The 21,493-nt window shown below is 39.7% G+C and overlaps 1 protein-coding gene across 1 annotated transcript in view; it reads left to right on the forward strand.

The window, feature by feature from the left end:
- Positions 1-21,493, forward strand: part of MORC3 (MORC family CW-type zinc finger 3) — a 44,664-nt gene that overhangs the window by 15,993 nt on the left and 7,178 nt on the right. The window contains exons 3-15 of the mRNA XM_069567793.1: positions 1,420-1,552; positions 2,459-2,673; positions 3,210-3,357; positions 4,799-4,946; positions 6,983-7,111; positions 7,316-7,438; positions 10,522-10,619; positions 12,245-12,349; positions 12,909-13,031; positions 13,139-13,213; positions 14,081-14,126; positions 15,278-15,444; positions 18,801-19,689. Of these exons, the coding sequence (XP_069423894.1) occupies positions 1,420-1,552; positions 2,459-2,673; positions 3,210-3,357; positions 4,799-4,946; positions 6,983-7,111; positions 7,316-7,438; positions 10,522-10,619; positions 12,245-12,349; positions 12,909-13,031; positions 13,139-13,213; positions 14,081-14,126; positions 15,278-15,444; positions 18,801-19,689 (2,399 nt within the window). The remainder of the gene's footprint in view (positions 1-1,419; positions 1,553-2,458; positions 2,674-3,209; positions 3,358-4,798; positions 4,947-6,982; positions 7,112-7,315; positions 7,439-10,521; positions 10,620-12,244; positions 12,350-12,908; positions 13,032-13,138; positions 13,214-14,080; positions 14,127-15,277; positions 15,445-18,800; positions 19,690-21,493) is intronic.

Consider the following 21,493-nt stretch of genomic DNA (forward strand, 5'->3'; position numbering starts at 1 on the left):
AGATCTGGGTTTGATCCCTGAGTTGGGAAAATCTCCTGGAGAAGGGAAAGGCTATCCACTCTAGTATTCTGGCCTGGAGAATTCCATGGACTTCATAGGCCATGGGGTCACAAAGAGTCAAACATGACTGAGTGGCTTTCACTTCCTTCTTTTCTTTGGTGTAGTTAGATTTTCCAGAGTCCCTAACATGTTCTGTTGAGATGTAAACTCTGAAGTATAAATGAGATAACATTACAGCTATTCATAGTCACTCTTTTTCCTTTTTATGGCAACCCAGAGGAACTGCTCAGCTGGGACTCTTCATTCATACATAGTACTTGTCTAGTTTTGGGATAGGGCAACTGAAAGCCATTATGCTCTTTGTGGTGTATCACATTTTAAGTGTGTTGTTTTTAATAATGCTGAAGTGGTTGATGAGAAAGATTATTTTAATTGAAGGCTTACAGGAGCTTGAGAGCCACTTTTTATATTATAATAAAGTCTTCAAAATATACCTTAAAAGTATTTTTAGTCAGTCAGAAATATTCAGATAGATTTTAGATAGTTTATAAGTTGATGTTATTACTGCTACTGTTGAAATTTTTTTCCTTTTTCTTTGCTGTAGTCCTTAATACTTAATAACTGTTCTGAGAGAAACAAGTATGCTAGACAAGGGTGTTAAGTGATGAGGTGTACAGAGATGGCTTCCCTGGTGGCTCAGATGGTAAAGAACCCGCCTGCAATTCTGGAGACCCGGCTTTGATCTCTGGGTTGGGAAGATTCCCTGGAGAAGGGAATGGCTACCCACTCCAGTATTCTTGCCTGGAGAACTCCATGTACAAAGGAGCCTGGTGGGCTACAGTTCATGGTGTTGCAGAGTAAATATCACTAGGCGACTGTCACTTTCACGAAGATGATAAAAATGTACCTGTCGTCAGAAGCTTATGTTAGATTAAAAAGGGCTAAAATTTGAAGAAATGTGCAGCAGGTAAACTCGTCTGTGTGTACGTTAGCCATACTGCTTTCTCATTCATTGAGTGATCCTGTGTGGACTTTCCATGTCAGCCTGAAGTGCTGTTGATACTCAGCTCAGTTTCCTTTATGATAGCTAGGCTAGTTCTTCGGGCAGAGACCTTCCTGTCTTGATCACCTCTTCATGGCAGTGATTCTTTTGGCTTTACACTTGTAGTGGGTTCCTGTCGCCATTCTTCATGTAACAGATGGATGGCTTTAGATAGAGTTAATTCTTTAAGAGTCAGTGAGCAATATATAGCATGGCACAGGTTAGTTTCATGTCATCAAATCTTAGGAGTTTGGAAATATTTCAGCTTTTAAATTTTCCTTAAAATATATTATTCTGTTGCTGGTTATAAAGGGTTGTTCACAATGGATTGCTCTTTAAAAACCAAAATCAAAATTTTTCTAACTTTTATTTCCCAGATAATGCTTATGATCCTGATGTGAATGCTAAACAGATATGGATTGACAAAACAGTAATAAATGACTGTATATGCCTGACATTCACTGATAATGGGAATGGTATGACTTCAGACAAATTACATAAAATGCTAAGGTATGTAAAAGGGTCGCACTCCTTAAAATCATTGTTGTTGCCTAGTTGAAGTGTTTCATGTACCATTCTCATTGCCTGTAGTTCCTGTTTGTTAGACATGAACTGTTGTGCCCATAATGTGCTCTGTTCTCTAAGCCTTCTATCAGTTTCCACTGCTGTCAGGCTATTCGGCAATCCCGGCCATTCTCATCATCCCTCCCCTGTCTTAACTTCCCTAAGATCCCACCATTCCTTTAGAGCTGTAGCACATTGTCCTCTGTTGTTTGTGCTTTAGTAGAAAAATCGTTTTAGCTACCATATCCAATAAAACCTAACACTTTGGGGAATGGGAACTGGTAAATTTAAAGTGATTCAAAGGATGAAGAAGTGGCATAGCCGTAAGGCCTTGGTCTCTAGGGTCAAAGAACAGGATGACATGGAAGCTAAAATACGTAGTACAGGATGGAGATAGAGGGAGGGTTTGGAGCAGAGGTGCTTCTGCTGTCCTCCAGCCAGAAAAGGCAGGTTCTCCCCAGCAGGAGGAAGAGGTGAAATCTCAAGGTCCCAGAAGCCTCAATTAGTTCATCCATTCAGCTAGGATGTGCCAGGCAATGAGCTCCTGTTTTAGCGTGTGTATGGCAACCACTCCAGTATCCTTGCCTGGGAAATCCCGTGGACAGAGGAGCCTGGTGGGCTATAGTCGATGGGATCACAAAGAGTCAGACACGACTGAGCGACCAAAAACAGCAACAGTCCTTACATCCCTGTAGTGTGGATTTGGCTTCCTTCACTTAAGAGATGGGGAAACACATCAGTACAGATCTTCCAGAAAGGAAGGATAGGGCCAACATTCAAACTTAGGCATTTTACTTGATATTAACAATGTTTGAATTAAAATAAATGAAGTTTATACTTTTTTCTTTTTAGCTTTGGCTTCAGTGAGAAAGTCACCATGAATGATCATGTCCCAGTTGGATTGTATGGAAATGGCTTCAAGTCAGGATCTATGCGTTTGGGTAAAGATGCAATGGTTTTTACCAAAAATGGAGAAAGCATGAGCGTGGGTTTCTTGTCTCAGACGTACTTGGAAGTCATAAAAGCAGAACATGTTGTTGTCCCGATCGTGGCATTCAACAAAGAACATATCCTTTTGATTTTGAAATGGAAACTGAGGAAGTGGTCTGGACCATTCCATCCTTTTGGCCTCCTCTGGTTCTTGTTTTTAAATCGTACCTTCCATTCTAGCTCTTGTTCCTATTCACTGCTTCTACTCTGCATCTGGGCTAAATGTTTGTCCCTCTCTGGTCTCTGTTGGAATTGTGCCATGGAAATACTCAACATAAGGTGATTGCATTTTTATTAAGCTTCCCAGAGCTCACCTTTTTATTTCAGTCTTTTTGTGGTCAGTAAGACTTACGGTCTAGCTTGAAATTTTCACCAACAACCATGGAAAACAAGATGTCTTTAGGAAAATGTCTTCTGTATAAACATTCAAATATTTGAAATCATTAAATTCGTTAGGAGTCATAATATACTTGTTCATACTTCTTGTTGTACATTTGAAATCACACTGTGATTTTAAAATTTAGAGGATAATTTAGTAGTTTTTCAGTTTGAGTTGATTTCCATATTATAATTGAAAAATGTTATTGGTCTAAGTCTTTAACTTAGGATATACGACAGGTATTAAATTCAACAGAATCAAAAGCGAGCCTTGCTGCAATTCTGGAACATTCTCTATTTTCTAAGGAACAGCAGTTACTGGCAGAACTTGATGCTATCATAGGCAAGAAGGGAACCAGGATCATCATTTGGAATCTCAGAAGGTAAATGAAACGGTAACCCTCAGCTGGTTAACCATTTGGGAAGTAAAGTGCATGGAGTAATTTCATTATGTTCATCCATTGTTACACCGAGTAGAAATGTATTGGAAGGCCCTCATTTTATGGCATATTTAATGATTTACCTTTTCCCAAGAGTGTTTCATTGAGGCTTCTTTGGCTTCAATTTGAGATGATTTTATATTATTATAAATAAATTTCCTGGCTCTGCCACTCTATCTACATAGCACTGTTTTTTTGCTCTTGGTTATACCATCCCTCTCCTCAAAAAAAAAGACACAGCAAGATAAAGCCCAGCCAACAAATCCCAACTTGGTAAAGTTAGAAAAATCCTTTTGGTTCATTACATAAAACTAAGCATGATTCAGCATCTGTTGAGAAAAGTAACATAGATGAGACTTCTGTGTTGCTAAATCTTTCTGAGGATAAAATCCTTTCCAAATGAAGCTATGAACTTTAGGGTGAGTGTATAATATTGAGAGATCTAATTGATCTGTTGAACCATAGGAGTTAAGCTGAAAGAGTGATAATCTTAAAGTCCTTTCATTCTTACACTTTTCTGACCTCTTGCATTCCCTTCTTCTTTTCTCTTCCTTTCTTCCCTGCCTCTCCCATCCTCACCCCCATTTTTTTTTTTTAACTCAATTTTGAGGTACTTGCAGACTCCTGTGTAGTTGTAAGAAATCTCAGGTACTCCTTCCCCAGGTTCCCCCCGGTGGTAACATCTTGGAACACTGTACTAAGATAGTACTGTTGATACTGACATTGATACAGTAAGGACATTTTCATCAGCTCAAGATCCCTTTTATATCCACACCCACTCCTTCCTTAATCCCTGGCAACTGCTAACATGTTTTTCCATTTCTATGTCTTTGTCATTTTAAAGAATATTATTATATAACTGGAATCATATAGTATGAAACCTTTTGGGATTGGCTTTTTTTCATTCAGCTTAATTTTCTGAAGATTGATACAGGTTCTTGTGTGTTTCTGCTTGCTTCCTTTTTTAGTATTGCATGGTATGCATGGACCACAGTGTGTTTACCAATCTAGCTGTTTACAATTTTCAGTTACTACAAATAAAGCTGTGAAATAAGTGCAGAGAGGTTTTTGTGGGAATATGGTCGTCATTTTATTGGATGAATGCCCAGGAGTGTAATTGCTGGATCATATGGCAGTTGCTAGGTTAGTTTTTTAAGATGCTATCAGAATGTGGCGCTCTCATTTGACATTCCCACTGGTAATATGTGAGTAAATACAGTTTCTGCACCTTCCTGGATTCCTTGTCTTCCTTCCTGCCTCCAACTCCTCAGATCTTGACTCTTACCATGTATTTGTTTGTGCTTTATTTTGTTAACTAAAGGTTACTTCCTTGCTTCTCTTATGGTGAAGTTAATATTTAGCTCTTTAAAAAAATTTTTTACAGCTACAAAAGTGCAACAGAGTTTGATTTTGATAAGGATAAATATGACATCAGAATTCCAGAAGATTTAGATGAGACAGCAGGGAAGAAAGGGTACAAGAAGCAAGAAAGAATGGACCAAATTGCCCCTGAGAGTGACTATTCCCTGAGGGTGCGTATTCTGCTCTCTGTGGGAGTGAGAAAACTAGCAAATGATGGAAATTACATTATCCACTTGTGTTATAAATGCTGCCAGAAATCTCTAAATGAAAGTGTCTCAGACATGAAACAGTGTATTAAATTTGTCATGCTCACTGGCTGTTTTATTTTCTTAGAAAAGTTTTTAAATTGCAAAGTCATCAGGTCTGTAGTGGTTGTAAAAGTTCTTTTACTGTGTGATCAATTATTTGGATTGGGACTACTTGAATCAAGATGCCCTGGTGACCATATTGGTTAATTCAATCAAAATACCAAACTGTCTTTTTAGAAAATTAAAATATTCTAGAACACATGCATTGATTGGTACTCTAAAGCCATTTTACATATAGCCTACAGAAAATGCGCCTTAATATAATTTTGTGGTAAATATCTCTGAGATTTGACCTTAAAGTGGAATATGCTTTTAAGATTGAAAGAATTAATGTCTCAATATAACAATGTTGATATGATAATACTGCTGTTTCTTAGTCACTGTGAGACATGCAGTACTGACTCCGCACCCCGCACCCCCTTTTTTTCCTTTTGGTCAGCCACATCCTGGTGTGTCAGATCTTAGTTCCCCAGCCAGGAGCCACAGGCCTTCCTCGCTCCCTGCAGTGGAAGTGCAGGGTCCTAACTACCGGACCTCCAGGGACTTGCCCCGTTCCCTTTTTTTGCAATAAAATGATCTCACACCCCAAGCTAAGGATAACGTTGACAGCTTTACTATGTAACTTGTTCTGAGATTCCAGCAATTACAATGGTAGATGTTCCTATTTCTTGCCATACCCCAGTGTGATAGGGAAGTATATCTTAGTGGTTAAGAAAGTCTTGCTCAAGAATACCCAGAGATAGCCAGAGCAGATGGAATAGTTTTAGTATACTGCAAAGTAAAATGTTTCAAAATATCAGTAATAAATTTATTTTATGTGACAAAACACTACTTTTGAAATCAGGAGTCAGGAGGAAAAAAGTGAGAGAAATGTTCAAATTTTAGTTTTGTATTGAATTTTTCATATTACTATATCCTCATTGAGTTGTTCAATTCATTTCCTTTAGAGATTTCTGAGAGCTTGCAGGCAGGCACAAGAGATCATATTCTAACATGTATTAGGATGCTAGGTTTGGTTATGATTCTCAAGTATCTAAGCTTTGATGCATGAAGAATTGAAAACACATTTAGCCTCGCAGTGCAGTGGTTAGGACTCGGTGCTTTCAAACTGTGATTGTTCAGGTTCAGTTCCTGGTCAGGGTACTAAAAAATAAAAAAGAATTGAAAGCACATTTGGATGACTGCTGATTGTTACAGTTCCATATGGAAAAGGTGTTGTCTGTCCACTCCCGTTAAATATTGCTGCCTTTTTTTTATTTTCAAACTTAACAATAGTCCCCTTTTTTTATATTAGATTTTTGCTTATTTCTGCACAAGTAAAATTTATCGATGCTTTAAAATTATAATAACAATATATGTTTTTGACAGCAGAGTCAGAAAATATAGGTCCTTTTTTGTCTATATAGACATTTTTTAAATTTTATTTATTTATTTTAATTGGTTTTTGCCATATATCAACATGAATCAGCCACGGGTGCACATGTATTCCCCCCCCACCCCCCCGCCGCACCCCCTGCCCCGTCCCTGCCTACCGCCTCTCTCTGGGTTGTCCCAGAGCACTGACTTTGAGTGCCCTGCTTCATGCATTGAACTTGCACTGGTCATCCATTAAAATGAGATTATACCATACATGCCCTTTTTAAACTTGTTTCCACGTAACTTATCAACATCTGTGTGGGTCAGTTGATTGTTTTCTGCAAACCCTTTTTACTGGCTCCAGTATATTGAGCTTGTTTTTAATACAGTAATCAAATACTAACTAAAGCACCTTTTAGTCTGTCGTATTTTATTGTCAAAGCACTGCGGTAGCTTTCTTTTTAAAAACACATTAAGTAATGTTGAACAGATCCATTGGTAATTATTTGGAAACAACAGTCAGTTGTTGTGTGTCTTTGCAGGCTTACTGCAGTATATTATATCTAAAGCCACGAATGCAGATCATCTTGCGTGGACAGAAAGTAAAGACCCAGCTAGTTTCGAAGAGCCTTGCCTACATTGAACGTGATATATATCGACCCAAGTTTTTAGTATCCTTTACTTTCTTAAGATGCTGTGTATATATATAGAGAGAGATATCAAGTGTATTTCCCTTGCCCATTTCTTTTTTTATCCTGACAACAGATTCTAATCCTGTCCAACTTTGTCCTTTTTTATGCACCGTTGAACTCAATGAAATAGGATGAATTAAGGGAAGTGAGATAGTGTGTTCAGAATTTTCCTTAATATTTAAGACTAATAAAACTGTGAGAATTACTTTTGGATTCAATTGCAGAAATAAAGATCATTATGGAATAATGATGTATCACAGAAACAGACTCATCAAAGCTTATGAAAAAGTTGGATGTCAGTTAAAGGTAAGCTTATATCTGAAAATGTCTGAATCTTTTTAAAAGTTAGGATAACATGTTACAGGTCAAACGTGAAATAATGTGCTTTTTACCTAATGACTTTTATTTATTTGTCTTAAAATATGTATTTATTTGGCTGCACCGTTTCTTAGTTTTGGGGTGTGGGATTTCTTCATTGTGGCATATAGGATCTTTAGTTGCGGCACGTGGGATCCAGGTCCCTGAACAGTGATCAGACCCAGGCCCCATGCATTGAGAGTGCAGAGTCTTAGCTGCTGGACCACCATGGAAGCCCCCTGCCTTTGCCTCAACTTCTAATATCAGTGTTTTTAACAGCATTATGGGGCTTGACCGTAGAGCACTCATGTATTATTTTCTCATTTGGTCTTGAATAATCTTACAAGGAGGACAGAGCATTTTCTGTGTTTTACAGATGAGGAACTGGGGCCCATACATAGCTTGCCTTAGACCTAAAGATGAGTGTGGCTCTCAGGTACAGATGCGGATCCTGTCGCTACACTTGGATAAGGATCCTGGATTATTTTATGTGAGAATAAAATTGATTGGTTTTAATTCACTGTTGCTGCAGTAGCCTAAAAAGTAGTATCTGATAGGTGATTTACTTTTCTGGATTAGTTCCTAAATATGTTAAAATTTTCCTTCTAAACCACTTTCATTTTTGTAGAGTTCAGTTTAGGATGATGAACATTGCCTACTGTGTTAGTCTGTTTATCTTTTACTTGTTTCCACAGAAATGTTTTTTTGATGTGTGTGTTAAGAATTTAGTGTTAAATTCTAAAATTAAGCTTTGTTAAAAAGATTTTAAGTCTAGGCATATTTTGTTTTCGAGTTCCATGATTTTCATTTTCTGTTCATTTTATTTTACTCTGAATTCTTTGCAACAGTGTAGATGGACCTGAAGAGTATTATGCTTAGTGAAATATATTAGAAAAAGACAAAAGACTGTATATTATCACTTACGTGTGGAATCAAAAAAATAAACAACTCAATAAATATAATAAAACAGAAATAGACTCAAATATTGAGAAGACACTAGTGATTACCAGTGGGGACAGGGTGGCAGGGAGAGATGGGGCAGGGGATTAAGAGGTACAGACTACTATGTATAAAATAAGCTATAAGGCTGTATTGTACAGCAGAGGAAATGTAGCCAGTATTTAATAATAACTTTAAATGGAGTATAATTAAAAATACTGGATGTGTCATACACCTGCAACTAGCATAGTATTATAAATCAGCTATACTTCAGTTTTTCAAATTGGGATTCAAAAGAACCAATAGTGTCTGCTACAAAATACACATTTTTTTTTCTTTTAATCAATTTGATGTAAGTAAGATGTGTAGCTCATTTTTCCAACCCAGCTAAATTTGTGTTATTTTTGGTTAAGTTTGAACTCATAAAAAAATAAGCTTTTACAGCCAACTTTTAATGTTTTTCTGTACCAGAAGATGAACTGGTTCTAGTATTTGGATTCAGTAAACAATTTATTAAGTATTTGGTATGATTTGCCATGCTAGATGTCAGCAGAAAAAGAGGAAAAGATACACATGCCCCCAGAGCTCTTTTTGCTGAGGGGAATATGGTATCTCCTTGGAGCATCAGGCTTCCCTGATAGCTCAGTTGGTAAAGAATCCGCCTGCAGTGCAGGAGACCCCAGTTCGATTCCTGGATGAGGAACATCCGTTGGAGAAGGGATAGGCTATCCACTCCAGTATTCTGGCTTGGAGAATTCCATAGACTGTATAGTCCATAGGGTCTCAAAGAGTTGGACATGACTGAACAACTTTCACTTTGACTTGAAGCATCAGAATGGGCTTCTTGGAGAAAGTGGTGATTGAGAGGAGACTGAGTTAATTTACTGTTTTGGAAAGTCTAACAAGAGTTTTCTAGGCCCAGAAAAGAAGGTCTGCAAAGGAAAAGAAAGAGGCTTCTGAGAGAATGGCAATCTTGAAGGGATTATTTGGACCAGGTGGGCTTCCCTGGTGGTTCAGCAGTTAAAGAATCTGCCCAACAATGTTGAAGAATCTCCTGCAATGTGGGAGGCCTGGGTTCAATCCCTGGGTTAGAAAGATCCCCTGGAGAAGGGAATGGCTACCCACTCCAGTATTCTGGCCTGGAGAATTCCATAGACTGTATAACCCATGGGGTTGCAAAGAGTGAGAGACAACTGAATGACTTTCACTTCACTTTGGACCAGATGGTAATTGGGAATGCAGTAATGGGGGAAGAGGAAGGTAAGGCCAGAAAGAACATGAAAAGAACTACAAGTGAAGGGTGCTGTGATTTACAACTTGTATGAAATGAGAAAGCACTGATGGCTTTTAGTAGAGTCACATTGAGATTAGGTTTTTATGGCTTTATCTATAGCTGTATCTATGAAAATGTTCTTTTTATATGTCAGTATTTCACTTTTTATCATTGTACTTAGACTCAGCTACAATTATGAACAAAATATATGTGTTGATCATATGTAGATAATCAGAATATGATTCAGATATGTTGAGTTCAATATTTTAGCTAGCAGGTTTAAAAATAAATTAGGTCAGTTGAATTTAAAGTTTTTATTTCATCACAATTAGCAACTGAATATATAACTTTGGATAAATGACTTTAATTTCTGTCTAGCAAACTTATGGAATATTAATGTGCCAGAGCCTTTGCTAGGCCCTGATATAGGAAGGAGTGAGTTGTGGTTTCTACCTGCTAAGATATTGCATCCCAGTAGAGAGGATTTTTTCCCCTTGTATAAAACAGGGAGTGATTATACTTGTCTTAAGTGAATGCTTGAAAGTGGAAGTGGTTTTGGAGGAACGCTATTATATTTTTATGAATTATCTCCCCCAGAAGTAAGTTAGATTCCAGATACTGTTACTCAATCTAAATGTCATAAGAATCATGAGATAAAATATAGGAAAATGTTTCATAAAGTTCTTAAATTTTGGTGAAGGAATAATTGTTTTGAGCATCATGAAGGGCTTCCCTTGTGGCTCAGCTGGTAAAGAGTCTGCCTGCAGTGCAGGAGTATCATATCTAATGTTTAAAATGCCAATTTCATTTTGTTTTTCAGGCAAACAACATGGGTGTTGGAGTAGTGGGGATTATAGACTGCTATTTCCTAAAACCAACTCATAATAAACAAGATTTCGATTACACTAACGAATATAGGTATGTTACCTATTAAAATGATTGATGACTGACTTTTTACAATTTATTTTGGAAATACTTCCTCAAGTTTTTCTAAGCTGAATTTGTTTCTCTTTTGTGGGAGGCTTACCTAGAAAACACATGTAATCATTTTTTTTCCACCCTAGGAATTATATTCTACTCCATCACAAATAGAAATATATTCTCCTCTGTCTTTACTAATGAAATATTTCTGAGATTTGTATTAGAGGAATTTCATGCTTGGTAACATTTTTTTGTGAAGTATAAAATCTAGAAATTTCCATCTTGGATGGGAACTTAAAGAAACTTTAATCCTCTGTACTTTAGATAGAAATACTCCTATCTTCTAAGAATGATTAGAAGCCATAAAATAAATATGATCATCAATTTTACTTGTAAATTTAGGAAGTACCAACAGCTGTCCTAGTGAGCATATATTACAGAATAGAATGCAAACTTCTTATAAATAAAGAACAAATAAAGTGGAAGGAAAGGAATAATAGCAGAATCAGCAAATTAGAAAACACATGATAGAGAAAATCATAACTATATCATTCAGAGTGCAGTCCTGAGACTACAGCTACCTCTGTTATTTAAACAAAATATAAGGAGCTGTTAACCACAGTAGTAGAAGGTGATTGCTCAAAGGGTTAAAAAGGACAGTGGCTTATCCAGAACTGTCAGGAGCAAAAACAACAACTGTTACCTCTGGGTTGAAAAAGAGTAGACAGTAAAGGAACTTGGGGAGGGTTCCCAGTCCCAGAAGTCAGAGGTTCAGATCCCAGTAGAGGTTGTGACCGACTTAAGAACACAATACCTGCCATGGCGGGAGCTTGCCAAGAGGCCCGATCAGTCTCCATCTGTAGACATGGCCTGCTGTCAGCAGCGGATGTAGGGCGGAGCTGTCCTTAGAGGAAACCTGTCTCTGCCCAGGGCCGTGCGTAGGCTGGAACAGTCTCTGCTGCTGGAGGGAAGAGTGTGGCGAGAGAGCACAGCTGGAGCTCCTCTGGAAGGGCTGCCGGGTTGAGATTCAGAAAGTAGTTGGTGGGTTGGTTGGCAGCATACTTTCTCAGCAGAGGACCTGAAGTACTAGTATATTCTGTCTTATTCCTGGTGACCCTGGCTCTGTTCTATGACCTTTTAAAGATACTTAGAGAAGATTGCCATGACTCTGAGCGTTCTTAATTAACGTTTTGGAGAACCCTCCACCCTGCCCTCCCCACCCCCTGCTGCTACTGCTAAGTCACTTCAGTCGTGTCCAACTCTGTGCGACCCCAGAAATGGCAGCCCACCAGGCTCCCCCGTCCCTGGGATTCTCCAGGCAAGAACACTGGAGTGGGTTGCCATTTCCTTCTCCAATGCATGAAAATGAAAAGTGAAAGTGAAGTCACTCAGTCGTGTCCGACTCTTAGCAATCCCATGGACTGCAGCCTACCAGGCTCGTCTGTCCATGGGATTTTCCGGGCAAGAGTACTGGAGTCGGTTGCCATTGCCTTCTCCGCCCCACCCCCTAGTGTTCACATAATAAATACTAGGTTGCTTCTGCTTACTTTGTGTTTGACAGAGATTTAATATTTATCTTTTTTTTTTTCTTGAACTGATTTTATAATTTACTTCTTTTTGAGGCTAACAATATCAGCACTAGGAGATAAGCTGAATGATTACTGGAATGAAATGAAAGTGAAAAAACATGCAGAATACCCTCTGCACTTGCCAGTTGAAGATATTCAGTAAGTACATTTAAAAAATAATTGACTTTAATATCAGGATGTGGTATTGGAAGGCTGGCTCCTACCAGGCTCCTCTGTCCATGGGATTTTCCAGGCAAGAGTACTGGAGTGGGTTGCCATTGCCTTCTCCGAGAGAGATGCTATAGTAGAGGGTAAAATGTAATACAGCTATAAAAATTGCTTAAATTGCAATAACATAACTTGCCTATTTTCTGTACTTGAGTTGTTATTGTGCTAAGAAGTATATTGGATTTGACACTACAGATGCTAACTTAATATAAATTTCAGAGCACGTTGTTTGTAGTATTTTCTTAGGTTTTTGAGTTCTTACTACAGAAAAAATTAATAATGTGCTATAAACAAGAGATTTAAATCACTTTGTTTAAATTAGTCTGTCACTTCAATAGTAGCCAGAATTGTTTTTAAAAACTAATTGTCCACCAAAGTAGTTATGGAATTTTCAGGGACAAAATTAATAGGAGAATTTTGTGGGAGAAAGTCCAATGAAGTCCTTAGGTCGGTATTTCCATGTTAATATTGAGTTGTTATTTTGTTACAGGAAACGTCCTGATCAGACATGGGTTCAATGTGATACCTGTCTAAAGTGGCGAAAATTACCAGATGGGATAGATCAACTTCCAGAAAAATGGTATTGCTCCAATAACCCTGACCCACAGTTCAGGTACCATATAGTTGGTAGCACCCTTTTTTGGAAAGGCAGAAAGTACTGTTCAAGATGTATGAATAGGCGCTGGTGACGTGTTATTCCCGTGTGGTTTTTCTGACTAGAAATTGTGACGTTCCAGAAGAACCTGAAGATGAAGATGTGGTGCATCCCACTTATGAGAAAACCTATAAAAAGAAGTGAGTGTTGTGTTAACGTGTGTGGGAGGATAAAACCCAGACCGTCCGCAGTGCTTTGCCTGCAGCATCAGTCAGTGCGTCTCTGAGAGACAGCAGTATAGCCACAAGAGATGAGTCCAAGATGTGGAGTGTCTGCTGTATACCATCAAGTGCTTTTTAAGTTTATGCTGTGCATACCTGCTGGTTATGGCTGTCCTGTCTACAAGATACTTTGCATATGCGGTATAGTTTTGTTTTTTGGGGCTAAAACACCAATGAATCAGAAGTGAGTACTGCCCTTTTAACAGAGAAAGTGAAACGTGTGTGCGTTACCAGTGTGAAGTTGACAACTCCTGTAAAAGGCCTGACTCTGTCCTGTGAGGAAGCCCATAAGGATAAATTCCTTTGGTTGGGGACATGGATCAGGAAAATTCCTGTTGGGTGGAGAGCAGTGGAATTTGTTGGGTGGAGAACAATGGTTTGTTCAGCTTAACCAGAGTAAATAATGTGAATGGGCCTAATGGAGAATAGAGGTAGAGAGAGAAGCTGGGAACAGCAGTGAGCCACGGGGAACATTAGGCTTACGTACTGCTCGTGGAAGGTCAAGTTCATGAAGATTTCAGGTGCATTATTCTTGAAGATAAAGTTTGAAGCAAGATTGGCAGACATGAGGGTGTTACTGAGATAAGAGGTAGAAAGTACCTCCCTGCCTAGGGCTTAACACTGATTATAATGACAGTGAAGCAGAGGTCAGTGTACCTACCTGTCTAAGTGACTTAGCAGTGAAGTGGCAAGTATGTCATTGGAAAACAATTGAAAAATGAAATAAATTTAAAATTGTTCATTTTTCTTTTTATTTTCTCTCTCTCTCTCTTTTTTTTTTTTAAGAGACAGGGAAAAGTTCAGGATCAGACAACCGGAAACAGTCCCTCAGGTAATGAGGCCTTCCAAATTACAGCTGTGTCCTGGATTGGGTGGTGATTAACTTAGTACTCAACTTTAAACTCAGGAGTTGCGTAGCAGGTTGAAGCAGTCTTGTTCGTTGAGTTCACATTCTCTTTTCTTCATGTACCCGCTTCTTACCCTCCTTCCCAGCCCTGACTTCCTAACCCAACAACTTCACTCAGACGGTTCAATTTTATTCATAAGTTGGGCATCTGGGGAAAGGTAGATATTCTTTGAAGAATCTTCTTGTTAGACAGTCAAGGAAAAATTAACAGAAACACCTAGGGCACTGCATTCTAGTACTGACTTAGACCAAAGCTACATCATTGACCCTCCCTCCTGTTCTCTCTCTCTCTTTTTTTAATTGAAAGTTTAGTTTATTTTGTAATATTAGTTTTGGGTGTGCAGCATGTGATTCAGAATTTTTACAGATAATACTCCAATAAAAACAATGGCTATAATTTCCTGTGCTGTATAATAATATATCCTTATTGCTTGTCTCTTTTATACATAGTAGTTTGCCTCTCTGAATCCCATAGCCCTATCTTGCTTAATGCTTAATGGTGTTGAGCTTTTTTTTTGGTGTGTAAGTAGGTAGTTGTACTTCTTGTATTGGAAGTTGTGGGCTGTTGGTATATGTATGTTTATCAATACATTGGAATGTTTTCTTATATAAAGGCTGAGGGTTTGAGAGTGAGAACAGAAATGGGAGGAAAAGAATAGTGGGTTTAGATTTTTTAAAGGCAGTGTCTCTGTGACTCTATCTTCTGTTTCTTTCTCTTGGAATAATGTTTTTATTACGTACCTGTGTAGGCTCTCTATATAGTCCAAGGTCAACAAATCTTTCTGTAAAAGGTCAGGTGGTATTTTAGGCTCTGTGGACCACACATACAGTCTCCGTGGTGTATTCATTCTCTGTTTTGTTCATGTGTTTAAAAATGTGAAACCAGTCTTGACTCACTTGCAGGCTGGACTCGGCTCTTTGTCACTCCGTGGTTCAGTGTACACAGCACAAGCTCACGTGGTTAGGATAGTTCTCAGTGCCTCTGGGGTAGGGGGATAGGGAAAGAGTACTTTGTGTTTGGACAGGACACATTTTAAAAATCTCTTTTTAAGATCAAATTTTTTTTCCTTCAACAGATTCATGCCGAACTTCTGTTTCCAAAAACCCCTGTGTCAAGTCAAACCTTTACTCCCGTTAAGGAAAGTATTCCACGAGGACATCTTTCAGAAGTAGCAAATACTTACTCAACAAGGCTTATAAACCATCATCGAGGTTCACCCCAATCTGAACCTGAGAATAACAGGTCAGTGGCTAAAATGTGTTTTTCCATTTGGGAAACAAGTATGAGACAGCCTTTACTTGACACTTTTATGGCAATAATGCACTCCTAAGAAGGTGTAGTTTATACACATATTTTTAAAAGTCTTGAGTTGGTTTTTGTTCAGTTGCTAAGTCATGTCCAACTCTTTTGCGACCCCATGGACTGTAGCCCGCCAGGCTCCTTCTGTCCATGGGATTTCTCAGGCAAGGATACTGGAGTGGCTTGCCATTTCCTACACCAGGGGATCTTCCTGATCCAGGAATCAAACCCATGTCTCCTGAATGGGCAGGCGGATTCTTTACCGCTGTGCCGCAAGGGAAGCCATAAGGATGAGGTATTTTGCTTTTATTGTCTAAACTTACCTCTACCCTACTTCTGTTACTGTTTAAATCAATTAAAAGAATGTTTTTTTTTCATTGTGAAAATTGATCATACTGTCACCTCTTTGCAGTTCTGTATAGTGAGAAAATTCCTGCTTTTAAGATAAACAGCATCTGAGTAAAGAAGAACGCGAAGCAGTGGCAGTCCACAGCACAGCAGTATCATGTTGCTGTGGCCCATGAGTTCTCAGCGTAGCCCACGACATGTTGTGTGTTTGGATGAGTGGATGGAAAAAGGAGAGAAAGATGTATGATGACGCGAAGTGAACAGTTAGCACTCTTGACTGGAATGGTCAGGGAATGCTTTATGATGAGACGGTGCTAGGTTGGTTCCTGAAATTCTAAAAGCAATACTCTGCACAGGTTATCCTTACAAAGCGAATAGAAGGAACACAGGTGAAGAATGAAGACTGATGTCGGTTAACTAATACATTAGACTCCGTCTGGATTTGAAGAGAAACACTGAGACTAGATTCTCTGAAATAGTGAGACCAGACGTTCTGGGAGGTTTTTCTTTAATTTGCTGATCTCTCTTTGTCTGTGCTGGATCTTGGCCACCGCGAGGGCTTTTTTCCTAGTTGCGGTGCACGAGCCTCTTGCCACGCGGTGGCCCCTTTACTGGTGGAGCAGGCTCCTGCGCTGCGGGCTTCAGTAGTCGTAGCATGTGGGCCCAGCAGTTGTGCGTGGGACCCCACTGCCCCCAAGGCATGTGGGATCCTCCCCAGGCAGGAATCGAACCCACGTCTCCTGTACTGGCAGGTAGATTCTTTACTACTGAGCCGCCAGGGAAGCCCTTCAAAAGAATTTTTGAAAATTGAGAAAAGATTTACAATAACTGCCTTTATGCATATATACGTCATGGGGGTCATGTTTTGAAATAGTTTGCTCTTTATATATAGCCTACATTTTGAGGTCTTGTTTTGTGCCTGGATTGCTGCTTAACTGAGAACATGTGTGAATTTTTTTAAACTAGTCTCCATGATATTCTTGGGTTTTCTTCATAAAGCTGGTTCCAGACAAAGTAAGAAAAAAGTAAAATTTTTATAATGTTTATAGACAAGGTAATGGAATTTATCTTTGAAAGTGACTGCCATCACTAGAGGAGGGTATGACAACCCACTCCAGTATTCTTGCCTGGAGAATCCCGTGGACAGAGGAGCCTGGCAGGCTATAGTCCATGGGGTCGCAAAGAGTCAGACAGGACTGAAGCAACTTGAATGCACACACATAGCCACCAAAATGGTAGAAGAGAACAGAGCGAGATTTTTAATTTGTAAACCTCTGTTCCTAAATTCATAGAGCCAAAGTCTGGGGAGATAGTCCCTAAACTAAGTCTTGACAAACAAATAGGAATTAGCCTGGTAAGAAAAAGAACAGGGTAACTTCTAATTAAATGCTTAACTGCTTGGATTACTAGACTGTCTCAGAACTTGGAAGCATTGGACATTTCTGAAGGTGGGAAACTGGGGGTAAGACCAGGAGGCTAGTATGAGTTCAGGGGAGGGTAGTCCCCTGGGTCTTTTCACAGCCTGCAAAGGCCAGAAGTGCCGCTGCTCTTCCTCTGTCAGAAGGTAGGAGCTTACTCTCTGGAGCAGCTTTCACTGCCACTGTTTTGGAAGCAGAAGGAGTAGGGGAACGTTTGAATACTGAATGGTAAGGAGCCTGTCTCCCCTCCTCCCTTCCCTGGCTCCCAAGAGGAAAGCCCTGGGTGGTGATGATGGCATCCTTGGGCTCCCACAGCCAGCCCTCACTGCTTCCGGTCCGAAATAGAAATACAGCCAAGGGTCCCCAGAGGCACACAGCTCAAACAAAGGGAGCAGAAGAGACCATGCGGAGCTAACTGAGAGCTGGGCAGATGTTTAACAGATAACTATCCCAGAATGAAGAGATAAATGGAAGACAGGAAAAAGAAGACAGTGTACTGGAGGGACCAACCTCTGAGTGAGGGTGTTCCAGGATGGGACATCAGAGAAGGGTGGAAATAATGGGAGAAAGGCGTAATTTCCACAACGTAATGTCTGGGAGAAGATAAGAAATATCATCATGACGTTTTGAAGCACTTGGGGAAAAGAATTTTTTGTTTAAGAGAGAATGCAGGCTATATTCAAAAGATCAGCAATCAGAGCAGCAGGAACAGTGACTGGTAGATAATGATGGGATAATGCTTTTAGAGTTTTGAGAAAGTAATTCCCAACCTGGAAGTCTGTATAAAAACCAAACCATCAGTGAACTTGAGAGGTGAAAAGAATATTTTCACTGTGTAATATTTCACATTTTTTATGTCGTGTGCCCTTTCTCAAGTTCTTATTGAAGATTATGCCCTCTTCATATGAGAGAGTAAGCCTAAGGAAAGGGGTGATCTTTCTCGAGAAATGAGGTCTTAACACATAAGACCCAAATGGCACATCAGTACAAATATCCCTCTTAGGTGGGACAAAAAGTGATCAATTGGTGATAAATTCACAGAAAACTAATCAGATGAAGAAACCAAGGCAGTTTTTAGTGCAGGGGAAATTGTTTTCCATGAAAGGGTAGGGTGTGCTGGTTCACCTTGTGACCCACCTTTGATCCCTGAATGTTGATGGAAGTACGATGGACAGACGGGAATGGCAGTGCCGTTCAGCGACCCCTGGGTTACAGAGAGCACCCCTGGGGCTAGTGGTGGTATTCTGTTTCAAGATGTTAAATTGAAATGCCAGAAGACATCAAATGAGATAAATTGGCAGTATAACAATGTGGTACTTTGAAGAGGTCTTAATAGTCTTGTTTCCTCATCTGTAAAAGGAGAAAATAATCTCTGCTTTATTAAATCATTGAGCAGTATTCTGTAAATATGTTGTTTAAAAAAATGAATGTGGGCATTTCTTAGAATTTCAAGATAGATTACTTCAAGGTCATCTTATTTTTTCCATATCTACATTTTATAATCCTATATTTCATATATGAAATTTTTTCCAGCCTGAAACGGAGACTCCCCACTCGCTCCTCAATTTTGAATGCAAAGAATCGGAGATTGAGTAATCAAGTATTTGAAAATTCTCATCAAGATGATGATGATGATGAAGATGTCATCATCTTAGAAGAGAATAGTACTCCCAAGCCTGCAGGAGATGACGATACTGAAGGGAAACTGCAGCAGAGTCCCATGGAGCAAAGCAGTGTTGCAGTGGAGCCTGTGGGTGATAAGGAACCTTGTGGCCAGCCTGGTTCCACAGGTACCTCAGCATCCCGGTGCGATCAGGGAACCACTACAGCCACCCAGACTGAAGTGCCAGGTTTAGTCGTTAAAAAGGAAGAGGCCACTGAAGATGAGATAGATGTAAGGAAGGACGCAGCCGCACTGCCAGCCTGTGTGGGAACTGAAGGAAAGGCACATGAAACCCAGGGAACCTCAGATAAATCTGCTAGTGACGCTAGTTGCCAGTTAAATGAACTAAGAAATGAGCTGCGTCTCGTCACCCAAGAAAGAGAGAATTATAAAAGACAGTGCCACATGTTTACTGACCAAATCAACGTGTTACAGCAGAGAATACTGGAAATGAATAACAAATACGTGAAGAAGGAAACTTGCCATCAGTCTACTGAAACGGATGCTGTATTTTTACTGGAAAGTATTAATGGTAAACCTGAAAGTCCAGACCATGTGGTATCTCAGTATCGTCAAGCCTTGGAAGAAATTGAAAGGCTGAAAAAGCAGTGTAGCGCTTTGCAACATGTAAAGGCTGAATGCAGTCATTGTTCCAGTAGTGAGAGTAAAAGTGAGATGGATGAAATGGTTGTGCAGCTTGATGATGTATTTAGGCAGCTGGACAAATGCAGTGTTGAAAGGGACCAGTATAAAAGTGAGGTGAGTTATATCCCTCAGCATAATGAGAGGTGTCGGTGTCCAGGGGCATCCCAGCCTTAACTCCTCAGTTGCTAGATTGGAATAAATCACTTCAGAATATTTCCATTTCTCGACTACCTGCTAGTCCACTGGTTCTCGACTGGGAGTGGTCCTGATGTGGGCATCTGGAAATGCGAAGGGTCATTGTGGTTCTTTCAGCATCTTGAAGGGATGGGCAGTGATGGAATTGAAAGGGTGGGGACCAGGTCTGGTAAATGTCCTGTTTACACAGGACCCTACTGAACCATGAGGAATCATCCTGCTCATTGGCTCTGAGACAGTCAGTTACTAATATGCTGGGAGTTCTATGCCTGTTATTTATAAGCCTGAAAATGACCATATGAGGTAGATGACAATGTTTGTTGTTGTTGTCCAGCCACTAAGTCGTGTCCGACTCTTTGTGACCCCATGGGGACTGCAGCACGCCAGGCTTCCCTGTCCATTACCAATCCCAGAGCTTGCTCAAACTCGTTCCATCAAGTTGGTGATGTTATCCAACCATCTCATCCTCTGTTATCCCCTTCTGTCCTCAATCTTTCTCAGCATCAGGGTGTTTTCAAACGAGTTGGTTCTTCACATCAGGTGGCCAAAGGATTGGAGTTTCAGCTTCAGTATCAGTCCTTCCAATGAATATTCAGGACTGATTTCCTTTAGGATGGACTGGTTGGATCTCCTTGCAGTCCAAGGGACTCTTCTAGAGATTTCTCCAACACCACAATTCAGAAGCATCAGTTCTTTAGCACTCAACCTTCATTATGGGCCCTCTCTCACATCCATACATGACTACTAGAAAAACCATAGCTCTGACTCTATGGACCTTTGTTGGCAAAGTGATGTCTCTGCTTTTTAATAGGCTGTCTAGGTCTGTCATAACTTTCTTCCAAGAAGAAAGTGTGTTTTAATTTCATGGCTGCAGTCACCATCCCTGGTGATTTTGGAGCCCAGGAAAATAAAATCTGTCACTGTTTCCACTTTTCCCCCATCTATTTGCCATGAAGTAATGGGACCAGATGCCATAATCTTCTGTTTTTTGAATGATGAGTTTTAAACCAGCTTTTTCACTCTCCTTTTTCACCATCATCAAGAGGCTGTTTAGCTTTCTGCCATTAGGGTGGTTTCATCTGCATATCTGAGGTTAGTGATATTTCTCCCTGCAATCTTGATTCCAGCTTGAGCTTCATCTAGCCTGGCATTTTGCATGATGTACTCTGCACGTAAGTTAAATAACCAGGGTGACAATATACACCCTTGACGTACTCCTTTTCCAGTTTTGAACCAGTCCATTGTTGCATGTCTATTTTTAATTCTTTGCTTCTTGACCTGCATACAGGTTTCTCAGGAGGTAGGTAAGGTAATCTGTCTGGTATTCCCACCTCTTTAAGAATTTTCCACAGTTTGTTGTGATCTACACAGTCAAAGGCTTTAGCATAGTCAGTGAAGCAGAAGTAAATGTTTTTCTGGAATTCTCTTGCTTTTTCTCTGGTCCAGTGGATGTTGGCAATTTGATCTCTGGTTCCTCTCCCTTTTCTAAATTCAGCTTGTACATCTGAAAGTTCTTGGCCTGCAAACTTTTGAAGCCTAGCTTGAAGGATTTTGAGCATTACTTTGCTATCATGTGAAATGAGTGCAATTGTGCAGTAGTTTGAACATTCTTTGGCATTGCCCTTCTTTGGGATTGGAATGAAAATTAACCTTTTCCAGTCCTTTGGCCACTGCTGAGTTTTCCAAATTTGCTGGCATATTGCGTACAGCACTTTTAACAGCA

This window comes from Ovis canadensis, chromosome 1 (genome assembly GCF_042477335.2).
Source record: "Ovis canadensis isolate MfBH-ARS-UI-01 breed Bighorn chromosome 1, ARS-UI_OviCan_v2, whole genome shotgun sequence".
Taxonomy (NCBI): Eukaryota; Metazoa; Chordata; class Mammalia; order Artiodactyla; family Bovidae; genus Ovis; species Ovis canadensis.